Genomic DNA, 19,929 nt, shown 5'->3' with positions numbered 1-19,929 from the left:
AGACATCTTTTCATGAAAAATCCTTTCCTTAGGATTTTTCCTCCTGAGAAGCTGAGAGGCCTCAGGAACAAAATGTAAACATTGATTATCTGCTGCTGTGGAATGCAACAGGTGCATCTGTGATTGGTTCATGTGGTTGTTTGGAATTAATGGCCAATCACAGCCCAGCTGGCTCGGACTCTCTGTCTGAGACAGAAGCTTTGTTATCATTCTTTCCTTGCTATTCTTCTGATGAAATTCTGTCTTCTATTCTTTTAGTATAGTTTTAATGTAAAATATATATCATAAAATAACAAATCAAGCCTTCTGAAACATGGAGTCAGATCCTCATCTCTTCCCTCATCCAAGAACCCCTGTGAACACCGTCACACACTGCTCAGACACATCGCTCACCTTCCCTCGGTGACATCTGGGCAGCCAAAAACCCCAGTGCAGGTGACACTGACACCCACCCCGGCCCCCTCAGCCCCAGGGGAGCACCCAGAGGCTCACGCTGTCCCCAAGGGCCGGGGCTGGGCTGGGGCAGGGCCGTGCTGGCGGCCGAGCGTGAAGGCAGATGCGATTATCCGCGCCGGCTGCCGCAGCCGCCACGGGCCGGGGGAGGACACGGGCTGGGAAAGCGCTTCAAAGCCTCAGGGTATAATCTCTGCTCTGAATAATGACGATAATAAGAGTAAAAAGAGATAAAAAAGAGTAAAAAAAGATACTGAAGCGTCTCATCGCATCTGCCCGGGAAACTCCGCGCCGGTTTGAGCACGGAGCAGCCGGCGCTGGGGTGGGATGTGGGGAAGGCTGTCTTGGGAAGAGGTCATGGCTCAGAATAGCTGTGGGACACCCCAAAAATCCCCCTGTTGCTCGCCTCAGCCCTTCTGCTTTCCCTCACGGCCCTTCCTCACCCGCCACAAAAATCTATTGGAGAAAACAGGATTTTACGTAATGGGTAGTGTCGTTCTGCTCCGTGTTTTCCACACACACACAAAAAAAAAGTAAAAAGATGGGAAGTGAAAACAAGGTCAAACCTTGCTTTGGCTGCCTCGTGTCCCTGGGGAGCACAGGAAGGGAGAGCACTGCTGGAGCAGAGGAGGGGACACCCCAGCTCTGCTCCTGGGGGAACAGGGACTAGGTCCCCTGCCCACCCCAATGGCTCCAGGACCCCAGGCAGCCTCTGGGTCCTGGGGACCCCTCTTAGGCTTAAACCACAAACCTGAGCACAGAGGAGGTGGAGAAATCAAAATTAAAATTTATTAAAGACAATAAATTACATTCCCTTGAGATACAGTAGATTTTTGAGACAAGTACCTTGTTTTGCAGGACAGACAACATCAGCACCCCGTAACAACGACTCCTAGGAGCATGATTTGGATGCTGGGGGTGCCAGGGCCCTGAGGAGTGGAGCAGGGCAGGCAGGATGCTGAGAGTGTCTCCCTGAAGGTGACTGACTCAATGGGTCCCCGCTGAGCACTGCTCACGGTCGTGACACTGATGGTGCAGCCAGCACCTGTCAGGCTCCAGGTTTAGGAAGGAAAAGCCTCATTCCCAGTGCTCCAGCAGTGAGAGGCAGGCAGGTATGGCCGGGCTGGGCCAGTGCAGTGGCTGTTGGATGGAGGCTGGACGAGCAGCAGTGGATGCAGAGGTAGATGCTGGGCAAGGAAGGCACAGCGGAGCATCCCTGCCCACCCTCAGATCCCAGCAGGATTTGTGGGCTCCCCCAGAATTTGGGAGGTGGAAGAACCACCCAGCTGAAAAAGCAGGGGGGATGCCCTGCCAGAGCCCAGTGCCAGGATAAAAATACCCTTCCCGTGGAGCCAGCGGAGGGAATTAGAGTGGAATAACCCGCCCGCTGTGCCAGGGGAGGCTGCGGCAGCAGACGGCCGAGGCAGGGCTGGCAGGGAAATGAGCCAGCGCCTGCGAGAGGGGCAGATGGCCCTGCTGGCCCCCCTGGGGCTGGCAGCCCGAGGGTGACCCCCCAGGTGCCACCCCTGGGGGCGTGGGGGATGGATATCAAAGCCTTCCCTTGGTGTCTCCTGGCAGGGCAGCGAGCAGCGTCCGGCAGGGCAGCTCCAGGGGTCACTGCAAGGTACAGGCTGTGCCAGGGCACAGGGGGCACTCACCAGGCTGTCCCCACCGCTGCCACCCCTGGGAGGGCTCCCGGGGGCACAGGGCCCGTGCTGGGTGGGGTTGGGATCAGCCTCGGGCTGGGGAATATTCCCCAAACCTGTGGCAAAGGGCACTCACCGCTCCGGACGGACTCTGCCAGCGCCTCCTTGCCCATGGATTGTGCCTCCCGCATCTGCCAGGGGAGAGGGGCATTTTCCAGCCTCCATCCTCCCCCAGCATGCTCCAGAGCCCCCCCCAGACATCCTACCTTGATCTGATCCTTCAGGTACTCGGCTCGGGCCATCAGGGTCTGGATCTGGTGGGGAGAGAGAGAGAGGACACAGTCCCTGAGGGCCAGGCCAGCGGGGACAGCAGTGTCCCAGGGCTGGCACTACTCACCTCAGTGTGGAGCAGCTCCCGCCGCCGCCCCGCCGGCTCTGCTGCAGGGGAAACGTGCCAGGGCATGAGGGATGGGAGCAGGACCCATCCCTGCCCTACAAGCCCGGCCTCAGCCCCAACTCACCGGCCAGGAGCAGCAGCAGCTCCCCCAGGCTCTGCTGGTACAGCTCCAGGGCGTCACTGTCATCCCTGCCCTCCTCCTCCTGCAAGAGGCCCCGTGCGCTGGCTGGGGTTGGTGGGGTCCAGCAGCCCCCTCCTCACCAGGTCTGCACCTCCCCCTTCCCTCGATGGGTGAGGGGACCCCCAGGGCCACCCCTCACCTTGGCAATGGCAGCTGAGGCCACTTCCAGCGCCGCGCAGAGCCGAGGTTTGTCCTTGGCCATCTCTGCAAGGGGACACAGGGATTGCCCAAAACCTTCACCCTTCAGCCCAAAACCCCACCACAGCCCCTCTGCTAGCCCTGACACCAGGGCAAAAATCACTCCCGACCTTTAAGGAGCTCCCTGGCCGGGTTTCCTTTCTCCAGGAGGTTCTTGTTGCTAGAGGTGACCAACACCTTCAGCTCCTCTGCTCGGGAGATGTACTGCCTCACCTGTGCACATTTTGGGGGTGAAGAGACCCCCGATATGGGGTGCAGAGGATGGGGGTGCTGCCCTCACCCCCCCAGGGGTTTTGGCTCACCTTGGCCCGGATGGCTTCTTTGCGCCGCACGTCGCTCTCATCTAAGGGGGAGAACAACCAAACACAGGGGTGGGTGGGCTAAAAATTGGCATCCTTCGGGGTCTGCCCCCCCAGAAATACACCCAGACCCCACACAACCCTCAGGAGGGACTCACAGTGCAGTGCTGGCACAAAATACTCCAGGGCTTTGCGGTAGAGGGAGAAGGCGGCAGCGGCATCTCCCTCCTGATCCTTCCTCACCGCCTCCACCACCAGGTCGGTCTGGGGGACACAGGGGGGGTCTCAGGGCTTGGAATGCCCCCGTTGGCAGGCAGCAGCCCCCAGCCCCGCTCACCGCCTTGCCCAGGCTCTCGGGGCCGGGCACGTGCTCCATGTCCACGAAGGGGTGGGCAAAGAAGCTCTCAAAGGAGATGCGCTTGCGAGGGTCCCTCTCCAGCAGCTGTCCCAAGAGATCCCGGCATTCCAGAGACAGCTGGGGCCGGCTGGGAAGCTGGGGAAGGAAGGGGCTGAGCCCACTGAGGGCTGTGAGACCCCCCTTCCCCAGCCCCATCCCATCCCACCCCACGTTACCTCCACAGCCCGGTCACTGCGGATTTTCTCCTCCAGCTCAGCAAAGGAGCGGGAAGCAAAGGGCGGCTTCCCAAAAAGAGCTTCTGTGGGGGGAAAAGGAGAGGTGGGGGGAGATGGAGAGGGAATAACCAGCCCTGAATAGAGCCCATTGGAGCAATAAAGGCCAAACTCACCATAAAGGATGACACCCACAGACCAGAGGTCCACGCGGGCGTCGTAGTGCTGCCGGCACACCATCTCGGGGGCCATGTAGAGCGGGGAGCCGCGCAGCACGTGCTTCTCGTCCCACGGGGACATGTACTGGGCAAAGCCGAAATCTGCCAGGCACAGAGCTCATGAGGGCACAGGGAGAAGGGATTTTCCCCCTGCCAGTCCCTGCCAGGGGATGCTCTGACCTGCCAGCTTCAGCTGCGGGTTCTCCGGGGCGCTCAGCAGGATGTTCTGCGGCTTCAGGTCCAGGTGGGAGATGTTGTGGTCGTGGAGGAACTTGAGGGCGCAGGCTGGGCGGGTGGATGGGCACGTGAGAGCACAGCCCCGCACCCCAAAACCCTGGGGGAGGGTCCCCAGCAGAGGCAGGGTGGGAGGCAGGCGGGGTGTCCTCACCGAGCTGCTGCAGGAAGACACGAGCCACCTTCTCGGGGAGCATCCGGCGCGTGCGGATGAAGCGGGACAGGTCCCCCCCGGCACAGAACTCCATGATCAGGTAGATGTGGTCACTGTCCCACTGCGAGGCAACGAGACCCTGCTGTGCCACCCCAGCTGTGCCACCCACACAGCTTCACCTGGACCAGTTTGCCCAGTTGCTGGCACCAAGCCCACAGACACACCCGTGGGAAGTGGGGATGGATCCAAGACAGAGCAGCTCTGGCTCAGATCCCCCCAGGAAGGCCCCAGCCCACCTGGAAGTCCTTGAGCTCCACAATGTTGGGATGGCGGATGGTCTTGAGGATCTCGATCTCTGTCAGCAGGTTCTCCACCGATGCCCGGTTCAGGCTCCTCTTGTTGACGCACTTGATGGCCACCACCTCACGCGTGTCCCTCTGTCAGGAGGGGACAACGCTGGACCCCCACCCAAACAGCCACCGTGGGTGGGGAGGAAAGGGAAGGAACCCCTGCAAGGGGGCAGCAGGTGCCAGGCAAGGGCTATGGGGGTGGTACCCCAGGTTAAGGGCTGGAAAACGGGGGTGGTACTCCGTGTGGAGGGCTGGAAATCGGGGCTCCCACGCGGGTGGGGGGGCAGATTCCGGAGCAAAAAGGCGATCCCCGCGGCGGGCTCGGCCCTACCTTCCTGTAGGCCTTGTAGACGGTGGCGTAGGTGCCGGAGCCGAGGGGCTCGGTGAGGATGAACTCGTCGAGGCGCGGCGGGGCCCAGGCGGGCCCGGCCATGGCCCCTCCGGTGCCCCGGTGCCGGCACTCGGGGCCCGGGAGCCGCTTCCGCCTTCCCGGCGCGCCACGGCGCAGGCCACGCCCCCAGCGGCACGAACCACGCCCCCAAGCAGCAATGACCACGCCCATACATTTACATCCCCACATGAAGCCACGCTCCTGGCTCCACCCCGTCCGTATTGGCCACGCCCCCGACCCGTCAATCACACCAAGCCACGCCCCTGCCGCCGCACGGGCACCGTGTCTGGACCACATGAACATTTTTATTAATAATTTTTTAAACATTAAAAGATCAGACGCAGGGGAAAAAAAAAAATCCAGTAATACAGAAGGAAAAGGGTGTAAAAATACCGATTTCTGTATCCCAGCGCCCCCGCCGCCCCTCAGCGGCACAGGAGGGGGGTCTGATACAACCCCAGCCCGGCAAAGGGGCACCGCAAAGCCAAATCTGCATTAAATTCCCTCCCCACGACACCCAAACCACGGGGCTGAGGGAGGGAGAGGTGGGAACCTGCCGCCATCCGCCCCTCTGCGTCCCAAGGGAAATCCCATCTTGGGATGCAGCTGAACACACACGGAAACAGTTCCTTCCCAGCTGAAAAAAAAAATTAAACTCGTCAGGAGGAAGGCAGGGAGGAGCCTTCCCTGGAGAAAGACTCATTCAGGGTTAGCTGGAGAAGGGCGTCACAGGCACTGTGTGACCCGGCATCCTCAGCTGCCCCCAAACTGGAGCTGGGAGCCAAACCAAAATCCCTTTTCCCCTCCCTCTCCTGCTCTCAAGTCACTGAGAAGACTCAGCCCCCACTGATCCCTTCTCCCCCTCTCTGGCACCTGCAGGATCCTCCTGGAAGCAAGGGATATGCCCTGGGGACATCAGGGGAAATACATCCCCCCCCAAACTCCCCCCTGCTCCCAGATTTTCCTTTGTGGCTCTCAGGAAGCCCAGCAGTTACGAGGTCAAAATACAGCATTGTGTGAGTGTAATAAACCAAAAGTACAGTTTCTGTTCTTAAAATTAATGACATCAACTACATGCACGTTACAAAACCCTCCCCAAAACAGCAGATAATCAAATTCTTCATAGCAAAGGCCAAGAGAAGAGAGAGTAAAATCAAAAACCTGCTTCCCCTCATCTTCCTGCTACAGACAGAGTGAGGGGGAGGAAGAGACAAACACCTGGAAGGTCCTGGAAAGAGGAATATTTGCCTCAGAGAATGTCTTCCCCCATCTCCCCACACCCTAAAACAAGACAGGGAAAAGGAATCATCATCCAAACCGTAGCTCAGCTGAAGCCCAAAAGAAAAAACCTCTTCTCATCAGGAGTGTCGGCATCACAGAGCTCACATGGTACCCCCAAAAAAAGTGCATTTTCAGAAAAAAACAAACAAAAATAAAAATAGAAGGTTGGGGAGATGAGGGCAGAGGAAGCGAGAGGGAGGCAGCCCAGGATGAAGGGCTGGATTTGCTGGGAAGAAGGGCTGGATTTGCTGGGCAGGGTTAGTTTCCTCTGAAAGCACTCTGTGCAGCTGAGGAGGCTGCCCCAGCTGCTGCGTTCTGGAAGCTCCTGTTGGTGAGGATGCCTTGGGAAAACTCCTCCTGGGCCCTCTGGAAGCTGGCTCCTGTGCGCCGATACAGGGAATGCACCTGGGGAAGAGAGGGGAGAGAGAGAGGGATTGAAACCAGCCTGTGGGATTGATGCACACACCCAGCTTGTCCTAGGCTAAGCAGCTCCCTGGACAGCTGCAGAGCATGGGCTGCAGCCACTGGCCCCATGGCAGATTTCAGGAGAGCTTCATTTGCTGAAAAATGCGGAGCTCTCAGCAAAATTAGTGGTTTCAGACCCAAAATTCCCCACATTGTGATGGTTCATGCTTAACCCAGTATTTACTGCAGGGCAGGACCTGAAGGTGCCAACAGCACCAGGTATTTCCTTCAAGATAAAGGCAGGAGAGCAGAAGGAAGTACCAACAGAAAGAGGATCAGTCCAGCCTGTCCTTGGCTTCCCTCAAGCTCACTTTCTGCTGTTCCTGCAGAAATCCAGCCCTGCTGTGGGCAGGCAGGAGGAGGGAGGAGGGCTGGGTTTAGGATCAGTGGGAAGGCACTCACTGGGACCCCACCAGGCTCTGAAAAGCCCCACAAGGCTGTGGGAGCAGTGACAGAAAATCCCTGGGTGCTGAACAGAGCCACGACCACCTCTGCTCAGCCAGCTCCAGGCAGGACAAGGGGAAATGGTTTTAAACTGCCAGAGGGCAGGGTATCAGGAAATAAATCCTTCTCTGTCAGGGTGGGCTGCCCAGAGAAGCTGTGGCTGCCCCAGGATCCCTGGAAATGTTCCAGGCCAGGTTGGACAGGGCTTGGAGCACCCTGGGACCATGGAAAGCGTCCCTGCCCTTGGCAGGAGGTAAGATGAGCTCTAAGATCCCTTCCCAAATCATTTCATGATTCTATGACTCCCAAAGGGAGGCTACTCCCCACTTCAAGACTGTCCAAAAAATCTGGCATCGCTGCAGGAAGCACAAGCAAAACCACTTTAATTAAAACCTCCTGAGCCACCAGTGCCCCCATCCCACCATCATTCCCAGGTGGGTGAAGGGAGGCATCAAAGCCAGGAGCCCTGGGGGCAGCCTGAGCTCTGCTGGCCCCCGAGGCACTCACCTGCTTGAGGAGGAAGAGGGAGAGCACGGCGCAGAGCGTGAAGAAGGCTGCCACCACCATCATGATCACCACCACGGCCACGTTGCCGTGCACCTCCGAGAGCGCCGCGATCCAGCCGCTGCCAGGGACAGGGGAGAGAGGGGCTGGGCATGGACAGCATCCCAGCACAGAGAGGGGCTGGGCATGGACAGCATCCCAGCACAGAGAGGGGCTGGGCATGGACAGCATCCCAGCACAGAGAGGGGCTGGGCATGGACAGCATCCCAGCACAGAGAGGGGCTGGGCATGGACAGCATCCCAGCACAGAGAGGGGCTGGGCATGGACAGCGTTCCAGCACAGAGAGGGGCTGGGCATGGACAGCATCCCAGCACAGAGAGGGGCTGGGCATGGACAGCATCCCAGCACAGAGAGGGGCTGGGCATGGACAGCATCCCAGCACAGCTGGAGCACAGCTGGGAGCACACCCCTGCTGCAGGGCAAGGTTACAGGGCAGCACAAAATGGAAACGGGGGAGCCTGGAGCTCGTCCAGGCCTTTGTTTTGGGGATAGAGTTTCCATTAGCATTTTTAGAGGAGGACTGTGCTCATCCCACCCACATTTCAGCTCTGTGCCCTCCCCTCAGGCAGCAAAATCAATACCCTTGGCGCCAACAGTGACTTCCATGGGCACCTTCTCCAAATTCAGCCAAGAGGGGTAAAGATAGGCTGAAAGAGCTGAATTGGGAGAGATCAGCTGGCAGGTCTGGAGCCTGGAGCTGAGTGTCACCCTGACAGGGACGAAAGGGTTGAGAGGAGGAGGAAGAGACAGGAAGGGATGGAGGTGGTGAAACCCTGGCACAGGCTGCCCAGAGCAGCTGTGGCTGTGGAAGTGCCCCAGGCCAGGCTGGATGGGGGTTGGAGCTACCTGGGACAGTGGAAGGTGTCCCTGCCCATGGTCCCTTCCAACCCAAAGCATTCTGTGATTCCACCATTCTAATTCACAGACACTGGGAGGTGTTGAAGGAAAAGGAGCAGAGAGAATTCACAGAGTTACCAGCACCTGGCTGTGGCTGAAAATACCAAGACACCTCACTCAGAACACCTTCCTGAGAGCTGGAGAAAGGAACCTTTCCAAGTGCTCCACCAGCACACCATGTGCCAGCAGCAGCAGGAGGAGGGATGGGTCTCATGCCATGTGTGGCACTGCTCCTGGCAGCACAGGGAAGCAGAAAGGCACACCATGCACTGCAGCCAAAAATACCCACGCTGGCTGGCTGGCTGGCAGCAGGGAACAGAGCAGAGAGCTGCAGGCAGCCTCTCCAGGGAGACTGAACCCACTCCCCTTCCCCCGTGACTCGGGCAGGGGGGAGGCAGGGACAGCGCTGCCCACGGGCCCTTCTGCAGGCACAGGGCACAAATAGACAGCAGCTCCTGCCTGGAGCCTGCCCTGGGACAGGCACCACGGGCTGCTGACCTTCCCTGAGCTCCCTGAGCTCCAGAACAGGCTGCTGACCTTCCCTGAGCTCCCTAAATCCAGAATGGGAGCTGCTAACCTCACCCTGAGATCCAGAACAGGCTGCTGACCTTCCCTTGAGCTCCAGAACAGGCTGCTAACCTTCCCTGAGCTCCAGAAAAGGCTGCCAACCTTGCCTGTGCTCCAGAACAGGCTGCTGACCTTCCCTGAGCTCCCTGAGCTCCAGAACAGGCTGCTAACCTTCCCCTGAGCTCCCTGACTCCATAAGGGACTGTTAACCTTCCCCTGAGCTCCCTAACTTCAGAATGGGAGCTGCCAACATTCCCTGAGCTCCCTGACTCCAGAACACGCTGCTGACCTCACCCTGAGCTCTGTAACTCCAGGACAGGCTGCTGACCTTCCTCTGAGCTCCCTAAATCCAGAACAGGCTGCTGACCTTCCCTGAGCTCCAGAACAGGCTGCTGACCTTCCCTGAGCTCCAGAAGAGGCTGCTGACCTTCCCTGACTCCAGAACAGGAGCTGCAGCAGGGGCAGCAAGGTGAAAGGAAAGGCTGTGCTCTCCCTGCAGGGCACAGCTGCTGACATGAGGCTGCTGGAGCCGCTCCAAAAGCCCAGGCTCGCCCTTCTGGACAATGTCACTGAGAAAGGGAGAGGCTAAAAGCCTCTCTGCTTATCTCAGCCCACCAAGCACATGCTCCAGAGGGATCCAGGGAGAGTTTGGGGACAGAGTCAGGGCTGAGTAGCACCCAGATTTCAGGTCAGAGATCCCTCAGCCCCACACTGCTGTCAGGGAAGGCTCCAGTTTGAACAAGGCAGATGTGGTTCACACCAGAGGAGCAAATATGATCTGTGCTGAGTGAGGGAGAAGAGGCACAGAAGAGTTCTCACAGAATCACAGAACAGTTTGGGTCAGAAGGGGCCTCAAAACTCATCACATTCCACCTCTCTGCCATGGGCAGGGACAATTCCCACTGTCCCAGGGTGCTCCAAGTCCCATCCAACATGGCCTTGGACACTGCCAGGGATGCAGAGACAGCCACAGCTGCTCTGGGCACCCTGTGAGGGAAAAATTCCTGCCCAATATCCAGTAATTCACATACTCCCCTTCTCATACTGGGATTAGGATGGGAAGAGCAGAGAAGGGAGGCAGCTGGGACCTGCCATGAGCTGAGAGAGAAAAACCACAGCAGAAAGAACAGGCAGCTGTCAGAAGCAGGCCCCAAAGCTCCTGCCAGTCACAGCCCTGGTGAGAAAAGGGATGTGTGACATGGCAGGCAGCAAAGCCAAGCTTACCTGTCTCCCCAGCCAGGAATTCCAACAGCCTGGATGATGTAGATTGCTATTTGGCAGAAGAAGATGAAAAAGAAGACAAAGAAGCTGAAGGAGCTGTCAGACCTGCAGGAGAGAGGAGTGAAACCTGTGATCCTTGCACTCAGAGGAGAGGAACAGCTTCAGTGAACTCCTTTCTGCAGGGAAGAGCTGCTGAGGGGAGGAATTTGGGCACCTAAATGTGTCCATCTGCCCAGAGCAAGATGGGGTGAAGGCAGCTCCCTCAACAAACACAGTGTGCTCCACATCAGTGTACCAAACAGTGTCTTAGAAATTATTAAAGTGAATAAAACATGAATTCAAAGTGTCCTCTCTCTGCCTAGGCTTGGATTTCAGGATGAAAAAGGATCACCATAATTAAGTTCTATCAGACAGATCTAATATGTTTAGCAACACAGTGCTCTGGGTTTATCTAATGATGCAAAGAGCTGGAAAAATCCTGAGGGCAAAACACGATGGGAACAGATAAACCCAAAGCTCCTCCCACTAAGAGATACATCCCTGTTACAGACAAAACCAACCCAGCACTTGCCTGAAAGCCTTGTAAATTGGTCGGTACCAACAGAGAAAGGCACAAGGGGTGAATAAAATTAACCACAGGATGGAGAGCCCAAAGTCCACTCCTCTGCTGTTGTCCACTGTGAACCACGCCAGGCAAGCCAGCAGGTTTAGGAGCAGGGTGATGGAATGTACTGTTTGGGGTGGGAGAGAGAGAAAAACAACATCAGCAAGCTCTTGGAAACTCCAAAGCACCCTCAATGTCTCAGTGAACACAGGGGGAGCTGCAGAAATTAAGGTGACTTTGGGCCATCTAATTTCCCTGCCTCCCTTGGAAGGGAAACAGAGCTTGACCTAAGAAGCTCATCTGATCCTGCTGCTCACAGCCAAATCTTAAATAGGTGCTCAAGCCTCCATTAAACAATTAAAATTTTGTCATGAATGAGCTATTCCCAAAGCATAAACTCGAGGTTCTTCATAAGAAAGGAGGGAAACCTGATTTGAGCCTCGCAGACAACACCAACAGCATTTACTGCGTGACAGAGCTCAGCTTTTCACACAGAACCTCCTCCAAAAGAATTCTGACTGCAGGTGAGGCCATTACTTACACATCCACAAGTAATAGAGCATCTTGCATATCCTCTGGTAGTCAGCTGGGATGTCTGCAGAGAAGTCCTGGTAGAAGCAGGGCTTGATGGGACACCTCTTGGGGAGAGGAGGCCAGTTGTTCTGCCTCGCTGTGGGAGGGACGAAGGAAGGAGCAGCTTTTCACTTGCTCTCCTCTCATTCAAAGGCTAATCCCACCCCAGAATTTCCAAGCAGTTGTTCAGCAATTGTTTAATTCATGCATTAAAACCTTGGCAGAGCCCAGGGGCTGGGCAGCACAGCAGGAATGGGATAAACTGCCGGCACAGCAGCTGTGTGCAGGGGTTTTCCTTGGAGGAAGGCAGAATTCCCTGCACTGGCCAAAGGGCCATCACAGCCACCATCACTCAGCCCTGCAAGCCCAGATTCAGCCACTTCACACCAAGATTAGGGGGAAAATACTGGATCCTGTGGTTAAAAGAGCATTGAGGCTGAGGAGAAGAGCTTTGCTGCCCTCAGTGAGAAGCCTCAGCGTGGCAGAGTCACTCACCAGCTCTGACACGGGCACAGATCAATGCTTGAGAGCTTTTGGTGGTGAAATGCAGCTGCTTGAGGGCAGGGACCCACCAGAACTGGCCTCCAGCATCCCAACTTCCCATCTTGGAAGCTGTGGGATGCCAGGCATGTCCCAGAAGGGCTGCTACAGGGAATTATCCTGAAATCCTGGCAAACCAAGGGAGCCAGGCTGCCCTGGGCAGGAGTCAGTACTCACGGTCGATGCTGGCTGCGTGGCTCTGCAGCTCCCTTTCCTTCTTCTCCAGCTCTGCTGCCTTCCTCTCTAGCTCTGCCTGCTGCTGGAGCAGCCCTGCCTGTGCTGCTGCAGCCACGGCCTGGGGAGGGCACAAACAGTAGAGAGGTCAGCCCTGCCCTGCCCTGGGCTGTGGTGGCACCCGGGTGCCAGGCTGGGAAGGAAACAGGGCACAGGGTGACATGAAAGCTCAGCCCCTGACACCTTGGGCACAGGGTGACATGAAAGCTCAGCCCCTGACACCTTGGGCACAGGGTGACATGAAAGCTCAGCCTCACACATCTTGGACACAAGGGTAACATGAAAGCTCAGCCTGTCATATCTTGATTCTGCCACTGGAGGACAAAATCAAGTTATCCTACAGGAAGTTAGGGCTGGCAGGAGGAGCTTACCCACAGCTTCTTCTACCTCACACTTATCTCACTGCTCTGAGCTCATCACTCCAGAGTGGTGAGCAGGGCTCCTGGGCTTACCAGGACAATTCCCTTCCCAGCTGCCTACCACATGTCTTAAGGATCTCTTCTACCTGTTTTATATTCTGAGAAATTATTATTTCTCCCAGTTCTTTGGATGAGGTGGTGCTGGTGGCCGGGTACTTGCATTTGTTCTCCTGGCACTGAGCATGTCTGACCAGACACCAGAACTAAGCTAAAAGCATTAGCAGGATTCATTCCAGGATTTCCAGAGAGAAGCCAGAGCCAACAGGACACAAGGCAAAGCAAGCTCTGCCACCACAGGGACAGGGAAGGAGATAGAAGAACTCCACGTGTGTATTCCCTACAAAGATCTGCCTCGGAAATACACGTTGAAAATCCCACCTGCAGCTTCCCAGTGCCCAGCCCAGGGAATGCTGTGCTCCCAGAGGCCCTGGGAGCTGGAGGAGGCTGGGAGGGCAGCAGGGAGGGGCTGTACCTGTGGTGTGGGCTCCACAGATGTCTGCAGCACAGCTGGCTGCGAGGGCTGCGTCGCCGGCGTCGTCCGCGCTGCATTTGTCTGGGAGAGATCAGGAAAAACAGGGCAGGAGAAACCCAAAGGGCTCTTGGTGAATTGTTTAAAGCAAAATAAAATCTAACTAATCTCCCCTTCTTGCCCTCCTTCTCCCACCTGGCTCGTGGCAGCAGCCAGGGAATAAGGGTGAGGCTCTCCCAGCCATCCCTCAGTGGCCAGCACAGCTCAGCTCGCAGCCCAAGGAGCAAATAAATGCTGCAGCGCCCTGCCACAAACCATCTTCCCCTTCACACTTCATGGGGCTTCCCTGGGAGCCAGCAGGCAGCTGGAGAGGAGCTGTTCCATGCCAGTGAGCTGGGAGCTCATTACTGCTCCAGTGCAGGAGCAATTTCCCTCTCCTGCACACCATGAGCCACATCCACGGGGAAATCCAGAGTTGTGCTGTGATGGCCTCAATGAGGGGAGGGAATGATGCATCTGACTCCATTGATATTAGAAGGTTAATTAATTGCTTTATTATACTACATTATTCTACACATCTAAAACTGAATCTGCCCAGCACTCACTCTGCACACACTGCTTACCTTGCCCTGAATCTCATGACTGTCACTCAACAGTCCTGACACACACACACACTCTTGGCCCTGACAGGCCAAGGAAACAAAACACCATCACTTTAGGTAAAAAAACCTCTATGCTGTACTCTACTTTTGCACAAACACAGGCAGAGCAAATGATAAGAATTGTGGTTTCTTTCTCTGAGGTTCATAGAATGTGAACCCCAGAAATATTCTTGGGAAGAATTGTGCCTTGCTTTTTTCTGCAAAGAGAAATGTGGGGCTACAGAAATCAGCTGTGAAATCCTCTATTTTTTAAACTGCACCTATCAAGGGACCTTCTACACCACTTAAAGCACCACCAGGCACACAGAGCACAAGGACACGTGGCACTTACCCGCTGGGAGCTCTCAGAAAAGGGGTTGAACTCATCCAAGCCACTTTGGCTGGTGTTTGTGAGCTGTGTCACCGAGGGGTCCTGCAGGGAGAGAGCACAAGGAGAAATCAGCACTGGATATGGGCTATCCCCACTGACAGCACTGAATTGTTCAGTTTGAAAAAGGCCTTTAAGAACAGCAAGTCCATCTCATCCATGCTGCCTGCTTTCCATCTGCTTGTTAGCTGGGAATTTGAGGGGGTGAAACACATCCCTGCCACAGGGAGACGGCCCTGGCTGGCATGGAATTTAAATATCCATGGAGATCACTACCAGCAAGGCAAGACTTGTCAGCAGAAATAATCTCCTGTTCAGCCAAGAGGGATGTCTGAACAACCACAACACAGGAATACTTTGTGCAGGTTACTTCTGCTAACCTACAATGAGATATTCCTAATTTCCAGGGATTTGGATTCATCCACCCATGGTCAGGATGCTGCTGGGACTCACAAAGCAAGCATGGAGCTACATAAAATGAGATTTTAGACACAGCTGATCCTGGCTGAGAGATGCTGGCAAGCTAAAATGCCACTGATTGCTCTGAATAAGTGAAACACTCAGGAAAATTGAGCTGGAGGTGTGACACCAATTATTTTAGGAGGTTTTAATGCTGCTGGCATAACAGCTCTCACTTCCACTCACAGCACCTCCCACTCGTCTTTTAAACATCCTCTGATGTTTAAAAACAGGCTCTGTGCACCTCACACACCTCCCTCCCCTCACCTGCAGGGTTTTTACGCAGCTGTTTTTTATCTCCTCTTTTCCACCTACTCCTCTGCATGCAGAGGTTCCTCTTGGGCAGCCAGGTGCTGCCCTCTGGAGCACTCCTCTCCCCCTTACCCCAGCAACGAGGCCCTTTTGGAACTCGGAAATCCTCCTGGCCTGGCAACCTGAGAGCTGGGAGTGGCTCAGAAAATTAAAACGTGGCTTCTCCCTCCCTCAGCACCTGGTGTGAGGACCTCGTGTGTCCAGACCAGCCCTTCTAATTTGGTGCTCCATGGGGGGAGAAGGAACCGAGGCTGCTCCGGGGTGTGCGGGGCTGATGAAGCTGGGGCACGGAGGAAAATCCCTCTGGAGCCATTCCCAGGTGTGAAAAATGCATATTTTATGAGTGTTTTTTTGAAAATATTAAAATGAATATTGTATGTGCTGTGTTAGAAAGTTATGCTGCATTAATTTTCTTAAGTAGATGTTAAAATAGAAACTACGCTATGTAAGATACTTTTTTTAAAGAAAGGACGCCCAGTGAGACAGCAGCCACAGGACACCTAAATCTTTCAGAGAAAGAGAATTTATTGCCCTCTTATCAGAAGAAACAAATTTCTTCCTGCCTTGCCCTTGCCCAGCCCTGAGATGCTGTCAGGATTAAGAGGAAGAAGCTGACACTGACCAGACAGAATTCTGTGTCTGAATGGAATTTATGCATCACGTATGAGGTGCATGAATATGCAACAGGCTGTTGTTTTTAAGGGTTAATCCTATTAATGTGCGTCCTTTTTCAGGCTTATGCTGCCCAGAAAAATGACTATCCACAACTCTTTGTTTCTATTGTCTCATATTGTCCTAATTCAAATTGTCTAAATTATTATTAGTCTTATTATATTGCTATTTTTATAACCATTTTATTACTATGAAACTTTTAAAGTTTTAAAAAGAAGTGACTGGCGTTTTTCACACGGGGCTCTAGCGCAGCCTGGTGCTGGGCAGGAGCACAGGGAGCAGTTAATGAGTAACAGCAGAGCTCCTGCAGGGCAGGCACTCCCACCACCAACAGGTCACACTCGTTTGTGAATCACCTCTCATTCTCGCCAATGCTGCTCAGGGAAGTTCAGCTCCCCAGCGAGGAAAGGCTGCAACAAGTGGGAAGAAGCAGCAGGGCTGCCATGCTGGAGATAAAAAGTGCTTTTATTTCATTCCTGACTCCTCTGGAAGCTTCAGCTGTGCAGAGATAAGGGCTGTCAGCACAAGTTTATACTTCCCCTCACGCATGGCAGTGCTGCCCATCAGCACAAACCCTTTAGTCCAGACTAAAGTCCAGCAGAAAACAACTGCACAAGGAAGAAAAACTCCCTTCAAGGTGTGGGAAGTGGAATGTGAGAGCTGCATAACCCTCCAGAGAGCCTGGGTGGGCAGGCTGGCAACAAGGAAAAATGCTATGGTACCACTGTAAAACACAAATTTTACTTCCCTTGGCTTATCTGCACCCAAAAAAAAGCTGGAGGCTCTCCAAGGGCAGGGAGAGCACCACCACAGTTTGATTCCCAAGGTAGACAAGCTCTCATCTTGCTGCACAGCTTTCAAAAAAAAATCACTTAATTAGGCTGTGAGGCCAAGGCCCAGCAGCTGGGCTGAACTTGCCTGCTATTGTGCAAGCGTGCCTAAAATAGGAACCCAAAGAGCAGAGAATCTGCAACAAAGCTGAAGTGTTTGGACACGTGCCTGGGGAGGGCAGGAAGGAAAGCAGAGGGTGAAGCACAGGCAGCAGCTCCTGTGAGCCTGGAGCAGGCAGTGAGGGATGAGAGAGCACCAGGAATGCAGAGATCAGCCAGGAGCTGCCCACAAACTTTGTGTTTTACAGCTGTTTTCTGCCAGCTAGCAGCAAAAGGCAGCTGAGCCTCTCAGAACAAGCCTTGGAAAGGATCAGGAGACAGGGATTTAATTCAGAACCTCTTGGAGCCACAATAAAGGTGTCCAGCCACAAAGGCTCGTGCTCACAGATCAACAATTGGCTGGACCTGCAGGGTGCCATGGGCAGATCCCATGTGCTGCCCTTCCAACCATCACTTCTTGAGTGCCAGGGATGTGTGATGCTCTTTTTCATGGCTTCAGGTGCCTCCAGCACAGAATAACTCCACATCTGGACCAAACTGCACTGCCAGGAATATTAAAACAATTTTCAAATGCAGCTTTAATGCAAATACAAAGTTGCTGTCGTGCTGCTGAAAGGTTTGGGTACAACAGGTTTGTGCAAGGAATTCTATTTTTTTTCTTTTCTTTCTCTTCCCACAGATTAAAGAAACAAAATGAGAGGCCTCTCTAGATGAGATCAAGGAAAAAGAGCTCAACCTAGAATCACCTGGAACTTAACACAGTTGTCAAAATATCACAGTATTGCCCCAAATATAACCAGTCCTGCAGACTGAGGGTGCTGCCACTGCCTGGGAGATGCACTGAGAGAAATCTTGAGGATTTTGTTTTTGATATCTCTGGAAAGGATGGAACTTTCCAGCTCTGTCTGAAGCTGGAATCAAAGTTTTGGAGGCAGCTGCCACTTGCAGCAGCAGGTTACTAGATAAAGGAAGGAAGTTAATCATCTCTCATTAACTGGTTACAATAAGTAACAGAGCAGCCAGAGATATTTTTAACAGGACCAAAGCAGCTTATTTTACACAAAGCTTGGAGAACATCATGAACAGAGCCTCCTGAAAAGGCAGAAACCTCAGGATTTGAGGAGGATGAAGCACTGAACTGGGAGCTGCAGCAAGGAGGGACAATCCTGGTGCTGTGGCAGGAGAGATCCACGGGCTGGGACACTGTCAGTGGGACACTGTCACTGTCACCCCAGCACAGAGCCAGCACCTGGAGCCAGCCCCTGGTAGGGAACAGGCTGTCCCACAGGCTGGGATTCCATTTCAAACCTGACCAAGGAGGCTCCAGGAAGCAGCAGTCAAAAATTCCTCTCAACCAGCAGCTGGGGACTGGGGAATTTTTCTTGGAAAAATAAAATAAAAGGTAAGACAAAAACTTCTGTACCCAAGAGGAGGGTACAGAAGCTTCCACAAGGATCAGAGGAGCTGCAAAGAGCTCTCACAGAGGAATCCACCGTGGGACATGTGTCAATCCTTGTTAAGTGAGCCTGATGTGGGAGTTACTGCCTGGAAATCACCTTCAACCTTTTCTTGTTTGATCAGTGAATAAAGAGTGAGCACAGCCCTGTTCTGCCAGATACCAGCACAGCTTTAATGTGCACAAAGCAGCTGAAGGGAGATGACAAGAAAGATGGAGACAGACTTTTTACAAGGGCCCAAAGTGACAGGAGAACAGAGAATGGCTTCAGACTGACAGAGATTAGATTGGATATTAGGAAATTCTTCCCTGTGAAGGTGGGGAGGCCCTGGTACAAGGTGCCCAGAGAAGCTTTGGCTATCCCTGGAAATGTTCCAGGCCAGGCTGGACGAGGCTTGGAGCAGCCTGGGACAGTGGAAGTGTCCCTGCCCATGCAGAGGGTGGGACTGAATGAGCTTTAATTTCCCTTCTAACCCAAACCATTCTGTGATTCTAGGAATATTTACTTCCTCAAAGCCAAAGCAACAAATCCCACGTCCATGAACAGCAATATATTCCATCCTCCAGAGTGAACACCAGAGGAACACAATCATCCCAACTCTTCCCATTCCTGAGCGTCACGGGACTGTGTCAAAATGAAAGTGAGGAAGAAGAGAAAGAATTTTTTCTCTCTGATTCCTCAAAGGACTCAGCTCTATCAACAAACAACTTGTGTTTGGCTCAGCCATGAGATCCAAGGTCAGGAAAGCAGTTTTTCCTGTGCTCACATGCCAGACAAGCAGCGGAGGTGAGGCTGAGCTCCAGAGCCTGACTGTCACACAGAGGCCGTGCCAGGCCAGCTCCCTGCATCAGTGACCCCAATTTCCAGAGGTTAATCCCACAGAGGAGAAACCCAGCGAGCACACACCGAGTCCTCAGTGACCTTAACAGCAATCCTCTGCTTGGAGCCACGAAATCCACAGCTTTGCCACGGGAACTCACTTTAAAGCCGAACCGCCTTAAAAACAAACCCAGAGAGACTCAGAGAACAACCAGCCCGCCGCGCAGCACGGCCGAGAGAGCTCCAGCGATGGATTATTTCGAATAAACCCTCAGAGCAGGCATTCCCAGCTGGGTGGGAAAGCCCCCCTCGAGGTGAGAGCAGCCGAGTGCGGGGACACAGCGGGAGGGACCTGGGGGTCACAGCGCTGCGGAAGGGGTTCGGGATCCCAGGCGGTGGCGGCGCAGGGGAGGGGGCTGCAGAAAGAGGAGGAGATGGGACCGTGACCCGCGCTAGACGGGGAGCGGGACCCCGGGATCGGGACCCGGGGCTCGGCTCCAGGCCGCCCTCAGGGCCGGGGGTCGCGGCCGCCTCACGCCCCCCCTGGTCCCGCCCTCTCGCTCTGATTGGCCGAGGTGCGGAGGAGCGGCTCCGCCATTGGCCGGCGGCGCTTCACTCAGTGCCACGTCCCGGCGTGCGGGGCACGGGGCCCCGGCCGCGCCGCGCCGCGCTGGGAGAGGCACCCGTAACCCGCGCCCACCTGGAAGGGGTTGATGTCCACCGGGTCGGCGAACGGGTTGGTGTCGAAGCCCGACATGGGCGCGGTCCAGCTCCTGCTCCGCTCCCGCCCGCCGCCGCTCCTGGCGCTTCCGGGGCACCCGCGTGACCGGGAGCCGCGTGACGTCACGGCGGCGCGCACTGCTCGCGCGGGGTTAACCCGGTGGGCGTGGCCGCGTGACGTCAGGCGCGGCGGTGGCGGAG

At 55.0% G+C, this 19,929-nt stretch overlaps 2 protein-coding genes across 5 annotated transcripts; both read right to left on the bottom strand.

Annotated features, from left to right (window-relative positions):
* Nucleotides 1-1,220: 1,220 nt before the first annotated feature.
* On the bottom strand, nt 1,221-5,180 carry ULK3 (unc-51 like kinase 3). Of its 3 annotated transcripts, none has more exons than XM_059482245.1 (16): nt 5,032-5,180; nt 4,647-4,787; nt 4,351-4,471; nt 4,143-4,247; nt 3,921-4,064; nt 3,748-3,830; nt 3,512-3,667; nt 3,333-3,438; nt 3,178-3,218; nt 2,986-3,088; nt 2,817-2,881; nt 2,621-2,699; nt 2,497-2,537; nt 2,366-2,413; nt 2,236-2,290; nt 1,221-2,070 (listed from the first exon to the last, which is right to left on the bottom strand). In XM_059482245.1, exons 1-16 carry the CDS (start codon nt 5,131-5,133, stop codon nt 1,502-1,504), a joined length of 1,959 nt encoding a protein of 652 aa, XP_059338228.1. In that variant the 5' UTR covers nt 5,134-5,180; the 3' UTR covers nt 1,221-1,501. The 3 variants fall into 3 exon arrangements, with proteins under 3 accessions (XP_059338228.1, XP_059338229.1, XP_059338230.1); XM_059482246.1 differs by having other exon boundaries at nt 2,497-2,534; XM_059482247.1 differs by having other exon boundaries at nt 1,851-2,084.
* A 194-nt stretch (nt 5,181-5,374) lies between these two features.
* SCAMP2 (secretory carrier membrane protein 2) lies at nt 5,375-19,831 on the bottom strand. 2 transcript variants are annotated; one of them, XM_059482421.1, is made up of 9 exons: nt 19,709-19,830; nt 14,364-14,444; nt 13,374-13,454; nt 12,426-12,543; nt 11,677-11,805; nt 11,103-11,262; nt 10,535-10,636; nt 7,789-7,906; nt 5,375-6,777 (listed from the first exon to the last, which is right to left on the bottom strand). In XM_059482421.1, exons 1-9 carry the CDS (start codon nt 19,763-19,765, stop codon nt 6,631-6,633), a joined length of 993 nt encoding a protein of 330 aa, XP_059338404.1. In that variant the 5' UTR covers nt 19,766-19,830; the 3' UTR covers nt 5,375-6,630. The 2 variants fall into 2 exon arrangements, with proteins under 2 accessions (XP_059338404.1, XP_059338403.1); XM_059482420.1 differs by lacking the exon at nt 7,789-7,906 and having other exon boundaries at nt 19,709-19,831.
* Nucleotides 19,832-19,929: the final 98 nt, after the last annotated feature.

Source organism: Ammospiza nelsoni, chromosome 14, assembly GCF_027579445.1.
Source record: "Ammospiza nelsoni isolate bAmmNel1 chromosome 14, bAmmNel1.pri, whole genome shotgun sequence".
Taxonomy (NCBI): Eukaryota; Metazoa; Chordata; class Aves; order Passeriformes; family Passerellidae; genus Ammospiza; species Ammospiza nelsoni.
The sequence above is the reverse complement of the archived record's forward strand: the minus strand, read 5'-3'. Positions and strand labels throughout refer to the sequence as shown.

Excerpts from the sequence above, each read along its gene's own strand:
- ULK3 (XM_059482245.1), bottom strand. The coding sequence starts at position 5,133 with ATGGCCGGGCCCGCCTGGGCCCCGCCGCGCCTCGACGAGTTCATCCTC. Across the intron at positions 2,538-2,620 it reads GCTGCTGCTGCTCCTGGCCG|CAGAGCCGGCGGGGCGGCGG; the intron begins GTGAGTTGGGGC and ends TTTCCCCTGCAG. Across the intron at positions 2,414-2,496 it reads GGGAGCTGCTCCACACTGAG|ATCCAGACCCTGATGGCCCG; the intron begins GTGAGTAGTGCC and ends TCTCCCCACCAG.
- SCAMP2 (XM_059482420.1), bottom strand. The coding sequence starts at position 19,765 with ATGTCGGGCTTCGACACCAACCCGTTCGCCGACCCGGTGGACATCAAC. Across the intron at positions 13,455-14,363 it reads TTTCTGAGAGCTCCCAGCGG|ACAAATGCAGCGCGGACGAC; the intron begins GTAAGTGCCACG and ends GATCTCTCCCAG. Across the intron at positions 11,806-12,425 it reads CCACGCAGCCAGCATCGACC|CGAGGCAGAACAACTGGCCT; the intron begins GTGAGTACTGAC and ends TCCCTCCCACAG.